General features: G+C 44.8%; 1 protein-coding gene across 3 annotated transcripts in view; it reads right to left on the bottom strand.

Annotated features, from left to right (window-relative positions):
* The window catches only part of XPC (XPC complex subunit, DNA damage recognition and repair factor), a 29,231-nt gene that overhangs the window by 14,822 nt on the left and 38 nt on the right, over window positions 1-14,371 (bottom strand). Inside the window, exons 1-6 of one of the 3 annotated variants that reach the window (XM_027582094.2) lie at window positions 14,238-14,371; window positions 8,639-8,822; window positions 6,167-6,285; window positions 2,800-2,923; window positions 1,731-1,815; window positions 31-188 (exon numbers count right to left, since the gene is read on the bottom strand). In XM_027582094.2, the coding sequence (XP_027437895.2) occupies window positions 31-188; window positions 1,731-1,815; window positions 2,800-2,923; window positions 6,167-6,285; window positions 8,639-8,822; window positions 14,238-14,340 (773 nt within the window). In that variant the 5' untranslated portion in view covers window positions 14,341-14,371. Of the gene's footprint in view, window positions 1-30; window positions 189-1,730; window positions 1,816-2,799; window positions 2,924-6,166; window positions 6,286-8,638; window positions 8,823-12,263; window positions 12,570-14,237 lie in introns of those variants that run through there. The other 2 variants (XM_027582095.2, XM_027582096.2) reach the window with 2 other exon arrangements.

Below are 14,371 nucleotides of genomic sequence, written 5' to 3'. Positions count from 1 at the left end.
GGCTTTGCAGGATGGGCCGGAGGGCCATACCATTTCACCAGGTTTGACAGGTAACAGGCATCCACGTCTTGAGGTGGCACTCTGGTAAAGTGAGCTGGGATGATGGACAGGCCGATAGCAAGCAGATCCGGCTGGCTGCAGATATTACTTCGATAGAAACCATTTGCCAGCAGGCACAATAGGTGAACCTGGAAAGAAGGGGAAGATGGCAGGCCGAGAACTAGAAGGGTTTTTGCTGCCACACTGAGAGACGTTTTGTGGGCGGGAATCATCTGTTGTTATTTCTACACGCAAGGAAGTAAAAATCCCAACATTAGCCATTTCCCAAGACCATGTTTTTCACCCTGTCTTCCCCCTAGATACTTATTCCCTCAAAGAAATAACCAAATCTCAAAATTGCAGAATACAAACTTCTTGTTTTTAAGAGGCCTTGTCTTTTAGACATATGCTGCAGAATTTGTTCCAAAAAGATCAGGAGGAAAAGTGAGTCGAGGGAGAGAAGGGAGAGACTGCGTAAGTGCCAGTAGCTGTCCAAGCTGGGGGACAGCGTGGGTTCACCAGACGGCTCTCTGCGCCCTTCCCTCAGCGCCAGGACCCAGTCTCTTCCGCTGCAGACCTCAAGGCGAGCTGCCCCCCCCCGCCAGCCGCAGAGATGGTCACATGCCTCCTCACCACCTCCTCCACAGCCTTACATCTTTTTCCCTTCCTCCCCACCGATGACCTCCCCATTTCAGTCAATGGCTCTGCTCTTCTCCCCTCACTTGAGCTTCCCGTCTCGGAGTTATATGAACTCTTTCCTTCATTGCATCTCTTCCCAAAGCTACAAGCAGCACAGCTGTCTCACATGCTCAAGGCCTCAGGGAGGCGGGTGTCTCGTCTCCTCACTGTCCTTACTCTGTGCTCATCTCCCCACTTCTGCGGCTGCCACAGACACACCGTCTCTTCCAGCCCTGCCAGCTCTACCCGCTCTGGCTGCCCACTGCCCATCAGGGGGACATCCAGTGCCCTTCCCTCATGGGCCGCCAACACACGCACTGTGCAAGACGCAGACACACGGGCTGTCCCGCCGTGCCCCCTGCACTTGGCGCGGGCAGCCTCCCCAGCTCCGCCCTCTTCCCACCGCTCCCCGCTGGTCTTTCTCTTTATAAAGCCGCCTTCCTCAGCCACCTGACCTACACCGGTCCCCTTCTGCGTTCTGAGTCTTGAATGTCTTGTTTTGAAGTCTGTCTTGTTCCATCTCTGAGATCAGATGCTCCATAATGGCAGGAAAGAAGCTTTATACAAGTCTCTAACCCCACAACGCCAAGTACCTTGCTAGGTCCATGACGTGGTTCAATAACTGCCCCACGGAAGTCAAAGACACCGTCTCTTCAGTGGTGGTGGGAACTGAGGTTAGGAAACAGGTGGAGGAAGGGATGGCAGGTGGAGGAACGGATGGCAGGAGAGTGCCTGTGGGTCCGGCCCTGCTTCGTGCCGGCTCTGTGCTCCGGACCTTGTGTGTCATGTTTGCTCCATCCCCACAACCCCCCTCCGAGGCAGGCACTTATCACCCCCCACCTCAAAGATGAGGAAACCAAGGCTCAGGGAGACAAAGAAACTCGCCAAGGCCACACAGTGAGTAGACGAGCCAAACAAAGCCAGGCTTGACTGAGAACCGAAGTTGTGTGCACCACACCGCCCTGTCTCGACAGAGAGGACACTGTCCCTTCGCCCCCTGCCCTTGCCCTTACCTTGTGCGTGTCCTCACGGACTTCTTTACCGAAACGTTTCATCATCCTCCGAAGATAGGTCTCAAACTCCACTTTTATCCTTTCACTGTCATGCACATGGAAAAATCCGATAATGAAGTGGGAGACTGAGCCCTGAGCCCAGCCCCCAATCACGCGTCATGGCTCCTGAATCACTCTCCTGGTTCTCCTGCCCGAGGCTGTGCTACTTGGGCACATCAGCAAGCTGGCTGTTTTCCACTGGCTTTTCTGCTCCTTCTCACCTGCACACCTTGGCTTGGGACATTCTCCACCTGTCATGCCTCACAGCCGTGCTTTGAAACACACACCCTCCAAGGAAGCTTCCCTGCCTGTGTGACCTCCCGACTACGGATTCTGTCCTTCGCACCAGTACTTCCATGCTAAACTGGGGCACACTCATTTCTTCAGTGCTGTTCTGCTGTGCGATCTCTTTCATGCCTGTGTCCCATGCATCTGTCCTCCTCCTTCGTGCCTAATGATGTGCCCATCAATGTGGAGAGTGCACACAGAGTGGCACTCATTCGCCAATTAACTGCCGGGCGTTGTGCTCACATTCCCAAGCCACCAGCGGCTGCTGGTGGTCCTGGGGATCCTGGGATGGAGTGGGGGCTCCCTACCATAGGGGGGCACTGGCTCAAATCGCACAGTGTAATGTGGTGCGAAAGCATGAGTGTCAAGTTGGCCAGAAAGGGATTTGGATCTTGGCTCATCTGCTCCCTGGCTGAGTGACTCCTGAAATGTTACTTAACTTCTCTGAGCCTCCACGATTTCATGCACACACTATCTTCAAGTATAAGTAAGACAACAGACAATCTACAGAGTCCTCGACACACACCCGATGTTCAAGACGTAAGAATTTCCTCTTCCCGCATCCTGCCCCAGCCAGAGAACAAACCAGGATTCTCGAACCTGGGACTCTCTCACCTGAGGCTCCTAACCACATTGGTACTCAGCCCCGGTCTCCTGCATGTTTCTTAAAAACTTGCGTTAAGTAGCAGCTCTTGCTCATTATGCGTGACAGGAATCTATAGACAAGGTAAGACAATCTTACCTTCTCTCCCTTGCCTTCGCCTGCTGGGGCGTTTCAATCTCTATCTCCACTGGTTTCACAGGCAGGACAGATTTAGAAAAGGCCGCATTTTCTCCCACGTCACCTGGCACAGGTTCACCAAGTTCTATCAACAATAATTTTTTTTTTAAATCAGTAATAATAGGGGCACCTGGTGGCTCAGTTGGTCAAGTGGCCAACTCTTGGTTTCAGCTCAGGTCATGATCTCAGGGTCATGGGATCGAGCCCCACAGCAGGCTCCACGCTGAGTGTGGAGTCTGCTTGAGATTCTTCTCCCTCTGCCCCTCCTCACTGCGCTCTCTCTCTCTCTCAAAATAAATAAATAAAGTCTTTTTAAAAAACTAGTAATAATAATAATTATTACGATAGCTATCATACTGAACAAAATGGAGGTTCTGCGGGGAGTGAAGAACAGATGCAAGCTAGGAGACCCCTACTCCTACAATGCTTTGAGTATCTCAAAAATGCCACAGACTGGGCGCCTGGGTGGCTCAGTCGTTAAGCATCTGCCTTCAGCTCAGGTCATGATCCCAGGGTCCTGGGATTGAGTCCCACATTGGGCTCCCTACTCAGCGAGAAGCCTGCTTCTCCCTCTCCCACTCCCCCTGCTTGTGTTCCCTCTCTTCACTGTCTCTCTCTGTTGAAAAATAAATAAAATCTTAAAAAAAAAAAATGCCACAGACTGTGCTGTTTTACATTTATTTCTCATTTAACTTGAACAACCCAGAGAAACAGCCCTTAGAGGAGGAAACTAAGGCACAGAGATACTGAGTTGAATTAGAACCACACCTCTGGTATCAAAGAATTAATGCTCATGTGTGTGTTTTAGTAGAGACAGTTTTCTCCAAGAGAAAAAACCCCCAAAGAACAATTTCCTATTCTGTATTACTACAATAACGCATATCACAATTTGCTTCATATACAGGCAGGATTTAGTGGTCTTCCAGCCCCAACTGCAAACTTGTAATGATAAGGAATGCATCTTTTTTATCTCTTTATCCTCTCTATCACTTGTAAACACTAGCTGAAATAAACTGAATTCACTAAACTGGATCTAACTGTGAACTTCATTAGCAAAGGCCCCTTTAAAGAGGCTCTGGGCCCAGAAGCAGTGACACCCCATTGGCAATGAACACACCGAATGCCAAGATATGGTTTCTACATACCAGTCACTAATGAATGAGCCAGGGCTTCCTGAAGAAACAAAAGTTGATTATAGGTCTAGAGCAAGAAGAATATAGGATGGGCCTGGAACATCTTCTTGTGCCAGAAAACAAAAATGTTCTCAAAAACATTTTTGAGAATGAGGCCATGTCAAAATGACACAGTAAGGTAGCTGGCTTAAAGGGGCTCTCACTAGCCCAATCCGGGACAATCTGAAGATCAAAAAGTATAATGATGATAACTGATAACATATGAGTTTTTAAAATATCTCTAAGTTCATAGTGATACTCAAAATAAATACAATTCTTAAAAGAGAGAGCTCTTCTTTACAAAGTCATCTGATAAATGCATATGAGATGACAAGATGACAGAATCAGAAAGTTCCAATTTGCGATGCTCATTAAAATAATCTTTGATTCAGGGGCGCCTGGATGGCTCAGTCATTAAGCATCTGCCTTCAGCTCAGGTCATGATCCCAGGGTCCTGGGATCGAGCCCCGCATCGGGCTCCCTGCTCAGCGGGAAGCCTGCTTCTCCCTCTCCCACTCCCTCTGCTTGTGTTCCCTCTCTCGCTGTGTCTCTGTCAAATAAATAAATAAAAATCTTAAAAAAAAAAATCTTTGATTCAGTAAAGATAAATGCATACTGAAAATCATGAAGTAAAAAGTTACTGAAGAATAAGATATTCACACAGAATCAGAGTACCACCCGAGATGGTTAATTACAGAGGAAAAATGTACCTTTATATTGTCACAATCTGGCAAAACCACCTTATATGATCACACTTAGCATCACTAGTAGGACAAACTGACATTAGGAGCCTCTTAATGGATGCAGTATGAAGTACAAAGGTATGAAGTATTTTTGCAAAAAAAAAAAAGTTTAACCTAAATTCAATCAAGTCTTAACTTAGTTTATAAGAACCCAGGGGATACTGAAACACGTTTACCACCACCCTGAGGTGCCTATTTATCAGACAAAACTAGAATAAGAGACATCCCACAAAAGAAGAGGCCAGGACTCCTCAAAAACAGTGGTGCTACAAAAAGCAAAAGAAGGTGCTGGGTGGGGTGCGCTGTTCTAGACTAAGGGAGACTAAAGAGGTATAACTCACACCTTGATTAGATCCTGGATTAGAAACAAGCAAACAACAGCTATGAAGGATATTTTTGTAACAATTAGGGGCTTTTCATTTTCTTAAGCGTGAAAATATTTTATCATGCAGGAGAACGTCTTAGTCTCAGGAAATGTATGAAGTATTTACAAGTCAAGTGCCGGGATGTCTGCGACTCATTTTCAAATGGTTCCACGATGCATATTTACAGAGAGAAAGATACATTCACTATGGCAAATGTTAGTTACTTGAATCTAAGTGAAGAGTCTATGTACTACATTATCAGTGTACTACATTTTCAATCTTTTTGTAGGTTTTCAAAAATTATTTTCGGGCGCCTGGGTGGCTCAGTTGGTTAAGCGACTGCCTTTGGCTCAGGTCATGATCCTGGAGTCCCAGGATTGAGTCCCACATCGGGCTCCCCGCTCAGCGGGGAGTCTGCTTCTCCCTCTGACCCTCTTCCCTCTCGTGCTCTCTGTCTCTCATTCCCTCTCTCTCAAATAAATAAATAAAATCTTTAAAAAAAAATTTTTCAAAACCAAAAGCTGGGATAAAGTTAGGCTAGACAGAAGGAGTCAGGGATGATAACATTAGCTATCATTTATTGTGAGCATATGATGCTCTAGGCCCATTACATTCGCAAACCTTCTTCCTTCACTACAATCCTGCAGCCTAGCCTGTGAACAGCTCATGGTGAGCATTCAATGCTTACTGTTATCGGTGAAAAAACTCCACTCTGACAGGTGGATTTACTTGTTCACACAGCTATACAAGCGGCAAGGCTGGGCTCTGAACCCAGATCTCACTACTCTCAAAGCCCACGCGCTTTCTATAAGATGGTGCTGCCTCTCTACTTCACAATCTACTCCACGGACAGCCACAAGAGGAAGAGAATATACAGCCTTCTTTGGTAACCTGGTCATGAATTTTTCCTTGCATCAAAAGCAAATCCCTACTGTAACCTTATTTGGTCCTACTTAGTTTTAAAAGGAAACAACGGAATTGCAACTAAATGACATGACCCCGAGCAGCCTCAAATGGGAAATAGGATCACAGAGCAATGGTGTTTTACCTTCGACCTCTTCCCAATCATCCTCGCTTTCCTCCTCCTCGTCTCCTTCACAGCGGCCTTTGGCCACGGCAGCCTCTCTCTGTAAGGGCTGTGCCTTCTTGCGGGCACGGGCGGAGTCCCTGCGTAAAGATCACAGCGGGGAAGGTGAAGAAGGCTCGCACATCCTCATGCTACAGTTAAGCCAAATGGAATCCTAAGGACTCTTTCTTTCATTTATTGTGAACCTGTTGCAATTATTTAAAGATAATGGGTGAGCTCTGAGCCTCATTCCCTCCACCACTGTGGGTCTCAAGGGCTCCTCAAGACGTGCTCTGATCATCAGTCTAACACTAGATGTGCTGTCAAACAGAAAGAATGCAATGGACTTACAGCCTAGAGCTGCATGAGGGAAAACACAGCCATGCCTGGAAGTGGTACAGGAAAAGTTAGAAGAAACCACAATAACAATGTAAGTTCCAGAAGTAAAAGCTGTGACGTGTATTATATATGCACAGGTGGACACCACACTGAAGAAGCGGGAATTCACGTTTGCCAATCCTAACATGAGCCAACTCGGATGACTGTTTCTCTCCACCTCTACGATGTAAGGAGATGGAAGCTGATAGAATTCCAACCTCAAGGTATGTGGGGATGTGTCCATACACAGGTATGTCACAAATAACAACAAAAGCATGGATAGCTACCTGGTTAAGTAGGTAACTACACAGATAAGCAGCTAGCTGAATACTGGCTGAAGACGCAATGGTTGCTAATACGTAATCCATTTTCGTAATTTCATACATAAACGTGTTTAGAGCACAGTTACTTTTAGCTATTGTAAGGTCTGATGTGTGGTATCAAGGGAGAACATCATCTAAGATCTGAGCTCAGACATTTAAAATAAGCGAGCCTGTCTTCAGCTCTAAAAATACACGCGTTCTCTTTGCAACCACTTTCAACACCACAGCAGCAAAAATTTCTCCTTAGAATAAACGTAGCAGGAATTTCCATGTGCTACGGATTTGACGGCAGTCAACTCTCAGCGGAGAGGGAAAGAGGGGCCCAGAGCTTTATCCGCCAGCATCCTGGTCTATGTGTACATGGATTGCTCTGGAGAAAGAATTCAACTAGTGGGGAGAGGCAACCAGGAAGCAGGAAGCTCAGAGGCGTGCATTCACAGGAAAAGTCTAAGGGAAAAGAAGAGATGACCTGAGTGCAAAATTCCCATGCTTTCTCATGGCTCCTGTCTACTGCTGGCCCTTCCCCAGGCTGCCTTCCTCGGCCAGGACTGCAGCCTGCTGGGAAAGCCAGCACTAAGACGGAAGACTGGTTTCTGAAGGACCTACTACCTCTCTGTTCTTCCTCCCCTCCCCACAACTTTCCCAGGAAGTGGACAGTCAAGTGTTCACTAGGCTGCAGTCATTGTTCACCAACGTATTACTATGCATGTTCATTCAACTGCAAAAATCCTGGCTCAGTTTCTGCCAAACAAAAGACCCCGCCCTAAATGCCACAGGGCCTACAAGAACGAACCAGGCGTCGTTCCAGGCCTCGGAGAGCTTGCTGGGTAGTAAGCAGGGGTACGTGGCCTGGGCACAAATAAGTTCAAGAAATCAGAGGAAAAAGGGGGAAGAAATCAATGAAGACTGTCGAGTGGATGGATTCTGATCCACATCTTCAAGGTGGAAGAAAGCATTCCAGGTAGAAGGAAGAACGAGCCCGATTCAGAAGTAGCAAAGTCTGACTGAGCACGTGGTGAGTGAGTGAGAAGTCCAGCTGGGTGGGAGCAGAGTGAACTTGAGGAGAGCAGTACAAGAGAAAGCTGGAATGGCAGGCCAATATCTTAGGTATGTAGTTATCATTGCGCAGTAGAAAGAGCACTGGACCAGGAGTCTGAAGGCTTAAGTCTCATCTGGTTTTTGCCACCGTCTAGCTACGTAACCAGATAAACCCCTTTCTGTCAGCTCTCCTAGTCATCTGAGAAGTCTGGGAGACAAACTATATACAGCTGGCCCTTGAATAATGCAGGGTTGGGGCACCGACTGCTCACAGTCAAAACTCCGCACAGAACTTTCGACTCCCTGAAACGGCTAACTACTACCAGGCTACTGTTAACTGGAAGTCTTACTAATAACTTGCAGTTGATTAACACATATTTTGTATGTTATATGTGTTATATACCGCATCCTTCCAATAAAGTAAGCTAGAGAAAAGGATGTTATTTTTTAAATAATCACAAGAAAAACTACATTTACAGTGCTTACTGTACTTATCAGAAAAACTCCATGTAGAAGTGGACCCATGCAGTTCAAACCTGGCTGGTCAAGGGCCTACGGTAATTGCTAAGAAGAATCTTACTCGTGGTCTGAGCTCCAGCTGGAGGAGTTTAAAGACCCCACCTTTTGCACAGATCCCAGAGATAGGCAAAAAGAGACTCACAGTTCCCGGAGGGCAGAAATCAAGACGTGGCTAGAAGCTTTTCAGCCTTCTCACCTGAACTCCTCCTCATCGCTGAGGGCTTCATCCTTCACGACCTTGGGATTTTCAGATTTGACAGTCACCTGGGCCGCTTTTTTTTTGGCTGGACCCCCAGGATCACTGCAGCCTCTCTTCCTCTTGCCTTGTGAGACTTTGGAGAGAAGGCTCCTCTTTAGAGGTTTCTTGTCTTCCAAGACATCTAGATAACCACACAGAACACGAGGTAAGGGACACAGGAAAGGCGGAGGGGGTGTGCTTTCACAGGCAAGTGATGAAAAGCCCCCTTCTGTCACCTCCCTCCAGACCCCATCTTCATCGCCGGGGCAGCGTCCCCGGTTTGTTCCACAAGCAGCCTCCAGCCTCCTCCTGCCTCCAGCCCAGTTGACACCCTGCACTCCCAGTAAAAACTGGCTTCCTTTATCAGGGTTTTATTCCACTCCCTTGTGGGGTAACACGAACTGCCACATGACTCCAATAAAATCTGGCTTCCAAATTTCAAATTTCAGCTAATAGCCAGGAAGGAAAAATACATCAATCTGCTAAGTAATACCTTGTTTATTTATTACCTGCCAAGACTAGTTATTTTAGGAGTAACCCACTATTAAGTGAAATGTTTTGAATTCATAAACATGTCCAAGTTTTATCACAACTTTACTATTACTAATCCATGTTTCTGCTATCTTTCAAAACCAAACCCCTGCTCAAAACATACTTCACGAAACCTTTCCAATCTAAGCCAAAAGTATATTCATATACCAACCATCTCAGCAAGCTTAGGGTTGGAAAAAGACAGTAGTAAATTTAAAAAATACCTTTATTTCCTTAAAATAATTGTTGGTTTTTGTTAAAGGGAAAATTTAAAAATGCACAGGCTGTGGGCTTTAGTTAAATTAGGATATCTAAAGGTATGGTCTGTTTCTTAGCATATTAATAAATCAATTTTCAATAAAGAATAAATAACATGGCAGGGGACAATATCTTCTATTTTGCAAATATATTCATAAAAATAAATCTGAATCTAAAATAAAGCACCTTCCTTTGCCTTTGCATGACTCTGCTTCACTTTATTTTGGAAAACAAAAATACTTTAGCCTTTTTTGAGGTTCCAAAAGAAGCAGCAATATTAACCTGCCATCATATTGATTCCTTTCATTTACAGTTTGTCCTACTGACTCTACAGATAGATACTTATATTTCCCAAGATATACTCTTGCATGGGGGAAAAGCTCTCCCTTTTGATCTAAATAAAATCATAATTTTAATAAATTTCTCATAGTAGAGGGGCATTTGTTCTAACACTAGATAAAATCACTGATTCAGTTCAGTTTCTTTAGAATGTTTTATAAAAGGAATTTATGCATTCCAATGTTTTAAACATTTTAACAGAAACACAATTTCAAAATTCTTTAGAATCTGGAGATACTTCTTATTCCAAGGCCAGAAGCTGCTTAAAGGTTTATGACTTGACAGTTTGAGTAGCATGTCCTTGAAATCAGGATTTCTGGATCTTTTCACGCTTTTTAGCCCTCTATGAACAGATGTGAAACACTTCATTTTTACTAAATTAGGTGGGAGTATACTTCAAAGGCACCGTTTTTTCCTCACCAAACTTATTTGGTTGGTTAAAAAGCACAACTGTGTAAATTTTTTTGCTTTGAAGAGTTAGAGGAGTTAAAAGGGGGGCAAGAACGGAGCAAGAACAGAAACAAAAAACTGTGAATAAAAAAAATTTCCATAGTATTATTTTCATACAGTCATCCTCCCTTAGCTGTGGTTTCAGTTACCGGGGATCAACCAGTGTGGAAGCAGATGATCCTCCTTCTGACAATCTCCTGAAGGTTAATAGTAACCTAAGGCTATGTCACAATGCCTCAGTCATTCACCTCATCACTAGGCATTTTATCATCTCACATCACCGTAAGAATTCGAAGGCTGAGTACAGCACAATAAGATATTTTGAGCAAAAGAGAACACATTCACGTAACTTCTACTACAGTACACTGTTTTAACTGTTCTATTTTCTTATTAGTTATTGTTAATCTCTTACTGTGCCAATTTTGTCAATAAAACTTTATCATAGGCATGTACATATAGAAAAAAACATAGCATATATAGGGTTCAGTACTATCCGTGTTTCAGGCAACCGCTGGAGGGGGGTCTTGGAACATACATCCCTGCGGATAAGGAGAGGGACTACCGTAATACCCCCAGATTTTTAAAATATGAATGCTAACCATGACATATCATTATGTACATACATTGGAATATAAATCAGTCATCTTTTAAGACAAAGGAAAAGGACCTATGATAAAATGTTAAGCATGCAAAACTGTTTTTACTATATGGTTTCCACTACTTAGAAAAAGACTAGAAGGAAATATACCATTATTTCTGGATAGTTGTAATACTTACTTTTTAAAAAGTTCTTTACATTTTTTTGGGTCCCAGAGAATCCAGAAGCTATTTCCTAGGACTCTCCAAGATCTACAGCTACCTACCCAGTCTCCTTGAGCTCAATGTGGTAATTTCAGAAAGGCAGAAATTATCACTTGGTTCTCCTTGGCCTTCTACTGAGATTTTAAAATACCTGCTTAAAACTGCCAGTGGCATCTCATAGCACTTAGAATACAAACTCTTTAACTGGGTCTCCAAACTAAGGGTCCTGCCCACCTTTCCCACCTCAATTCCTATTTGCCCCTCACTATGTCCAGCCAGCCCACCAAGCTCATTTCACTTCCTCCTAAGTCTTTAAACTTATTGATTCCTCTGCCTACAACTCTTCCTGAGAACTTCCTTTGAATAGCTCCTTCGGGACATTCAGTAATTGGTTCAAAATATCACCTCCTCAAAAAGGCCTCCCTTGACTCTTAGCTGCTTCTTCCCCACCACCATGTCAGTTTTACTACCTCTTTTACTCTTTTTGTAACTCTCATCACCGTGTGAATTTATTTAACTTTTTATTGTCTGCCCTACCAACCCCTCCCCAGAGAGTGTAAGCATCATGAGAGCAGGGACCTTGCCAGTCCTGTTCACTACTAGAATTTCAGTGCCTACAATAATCCTTAGATATAGCAGGTGCTCAGTAAATATTTGTTGAAGGAATTAATGATTCACATCAATGAAAGCATTAACACAGAGAAGAAACATGAAGAAATTAGAGATGCCCTAATAGAAACGAGGAAATAATGTGGAAGACTGTTTTCTTTGACCCTAAATGTTGAATGCAGCCAAGTATCACTTTCTTTGGCATGCACTGAGGTGCTGTTAGAAACTACACTGAAGGTCATCGAGTCAGTGTCAACTGTAGCCCAAACCACAACCAGATTTTTCCTCCACCCAACCACAGGAGAGATTGTAACTCTTCCTGAAAGCTGCCTTGGGAACTTACTGGTAGCTCCTCTGGCTGAGTTTCAGTGAAGCTTGGGTGCATCCTTGCCTACACCTAAGCTGAACTGATAGAAGCTAGCCCATCTGATCACCTGACATGGACCATGGCAGGGGCATCTATCTCACTGAAAACTCACAACCGCCCTGAAAGACAGTATTATGTTTCAGAGATGAGGTTCAGAGAGGCTAAACTGTCCAAAATAATTTACACAAGTGCATATAAACAACTACTAAGTGTTGGAGCTGTACCAACCTGGAGTCCAGATAAAGTGTTCAGCTGGAAGGAGTGGTACCCAGGCAGGTGGAATTTCCATCAGATCACAACTTTTAATTTTTGAATTGCCACATATTCAGAATACATTCCCTCTGACTGGAATAAAAACCCTTTTCACAGGCATTTGCTGAAATGTTACCCATTCTCAAAGTCGCAGATCTAACATAACTCCTTCAGAGAGCATTTCCCAATCTCTCCAGTCAAACTTGATTATTCCTTCAGAAGCCACAAAGCCTGCTACCTTCTTCCAAGATATCACACTCTTTCTTGAGTATTTTTTGTAAACCTCAACACTACAGCACTCTAAGCTTCTCCAAGTAATCTCTATCTCCCATGTCAACTAGCTTGTGCACAGCACATATCAGGTACTCCAAAAATGTTATCTGAATGAGTAAATGAATAAAATGGAACTCGTAGCATTAACTGTGAGGTAAATCACTTTCTAAGTTTAGAAATGACTTCCACTTGCCTACTTACTAATGGATGATGACCTTATGTAAAGAATCACAGGATTATTGAATCTAGTGTCATAGGAGTCCTTGCTGGTTACCTATCTATCCAGATTATTTTAGGAACCTCAGAAAAATCCCTTCTACAGCATGCATTATGCAATTATTTAAGATATTTATTAAGCACTTAATAAATGCAGGGAAGGAGAGAACTATATGGGACACAGCAAAAAATAAAACACGTTTTCATAAAGTTAAATTGTGGTAAGACAGGCGATCAAAAAAGAAGCAAATAAATTAACAAGATCATTACATTATATGACAGAGGCTGTGAGGGCCTGTGATAAGGAGTACCTGGGGAAGATCACCTTAGATAAGGCACTCAAAGCGGTGTGAATTCTCAAGAACAGAAGAAATCTGCCACCCTAGACCCATGGAGGAAGGAACATCAAAGGCAAAGGCTCAAGGTGAGAAATAACATGGCATGTTTGAGGGATGGAAAGGAAACCACTAAGGAGGGTATCTGGCAAAGAAAAGAGTCATAGGAGACAACAAGAGAAGTAGCAGCACCCAAATCATGTAAGGTCTTGCAAACCATGGTAAAGAATTTGGATTTTAGGCCAGGAGCAATGAATGGGAAGCCCCAGGTTTGAAGTAGGAACATGGCATGATCCGACTTTTTTTTTTTAATCACTTGGGCTGCTGGGTGGGAAAACCACTGCAGGGGGATAAAGGGAAGTAGGGAGACCAGTAAAGAGGCATCTGTAATCGTTCAACTGAAAAGTGATGGTGGCTTTAGGCAGGGATTGTGACCATGGAAATAAAGACAGGTGAAGAGATTTGAAATACAGACGCATTACATGTGTACGTGTGAGGAAAAGGAGGGCTTTACTTTAACAAGTGGGTGAAGGGATCATTTATTGAATGGGAAAAGGTGGGGGCAGGGACAGGTTTAAAGAGGAAAATCAAGAGTTTTGCTTTGCCCTTGACAAATATTTAAGAAACCTATTTGATATCCAGGTGGAGAAGTCAGGTCGGATCGACTCTGGAACTCTGGGGTGAGATTTAACTGAAGATATTATTCTGGGGGGCCGCACACCACAGCACTCTGATCCATCCGTCTTCTGGGGCCACAAAATAACTTGCAATGCCTTTTTCCTACTCAGCCCTCTGCATCTGCAGGAGGCTGCACTGTATCCTTTGGGCAACAGGGAGCAGGAATGAGGCTACGCGGGAGAGCCAATGGGCAGGTAGGGCTCCGGGGGAATCGCCCCGGGCGCATCACTCCTCGCGAGGATTAAAAGCACAGCGACGTCGGTAAGGACCAGAGCAGCGACACAACCGCCTGCCTCCCCCTGCAGTCGTAACGTCGTATCCTCCGGCAGATGGGCACGGGGCAGCCTCCGCCCCCCACTTCCAGGAGTCCGGCCTCCCCGCTCCCCACACCTTGCCTCCTGCCCTCTTCCAGCATCTCCCCCTAAGCCCGGCTGGGTCTCGCTCTCACCCGCCTCCTTCTCCTCATGCCCGGCCATGTTCTCGCCCTTGGCCTTCCGGCCGCACGGTTCGCGTCCCTGGGCCTTCCTACCGGCCGCGCGCTTCCGAACCATATTGCCCAGGTAAGACTCCCCTCGAGAGTGA

This window comes from Zalophus californianus, chromosome 1 (genome assembly GCF_009762305.2).
Source record: "Zalophus californianus isolate mZalCal1 chromosome 1, mZalCal1.pri.v2, whole genome shotgun sequence".
Classification (NCBI taxonomy): Eukaryota; Metazoa; Chordata; class Mammalia; order Carnivora; family Otariidae; genus Zalophus; species Zalophus californianus.
Note: the sequence above shows the minus strand (reverse complement) of the source record. Positions and strands in the feature narration are given on the sequence as shown.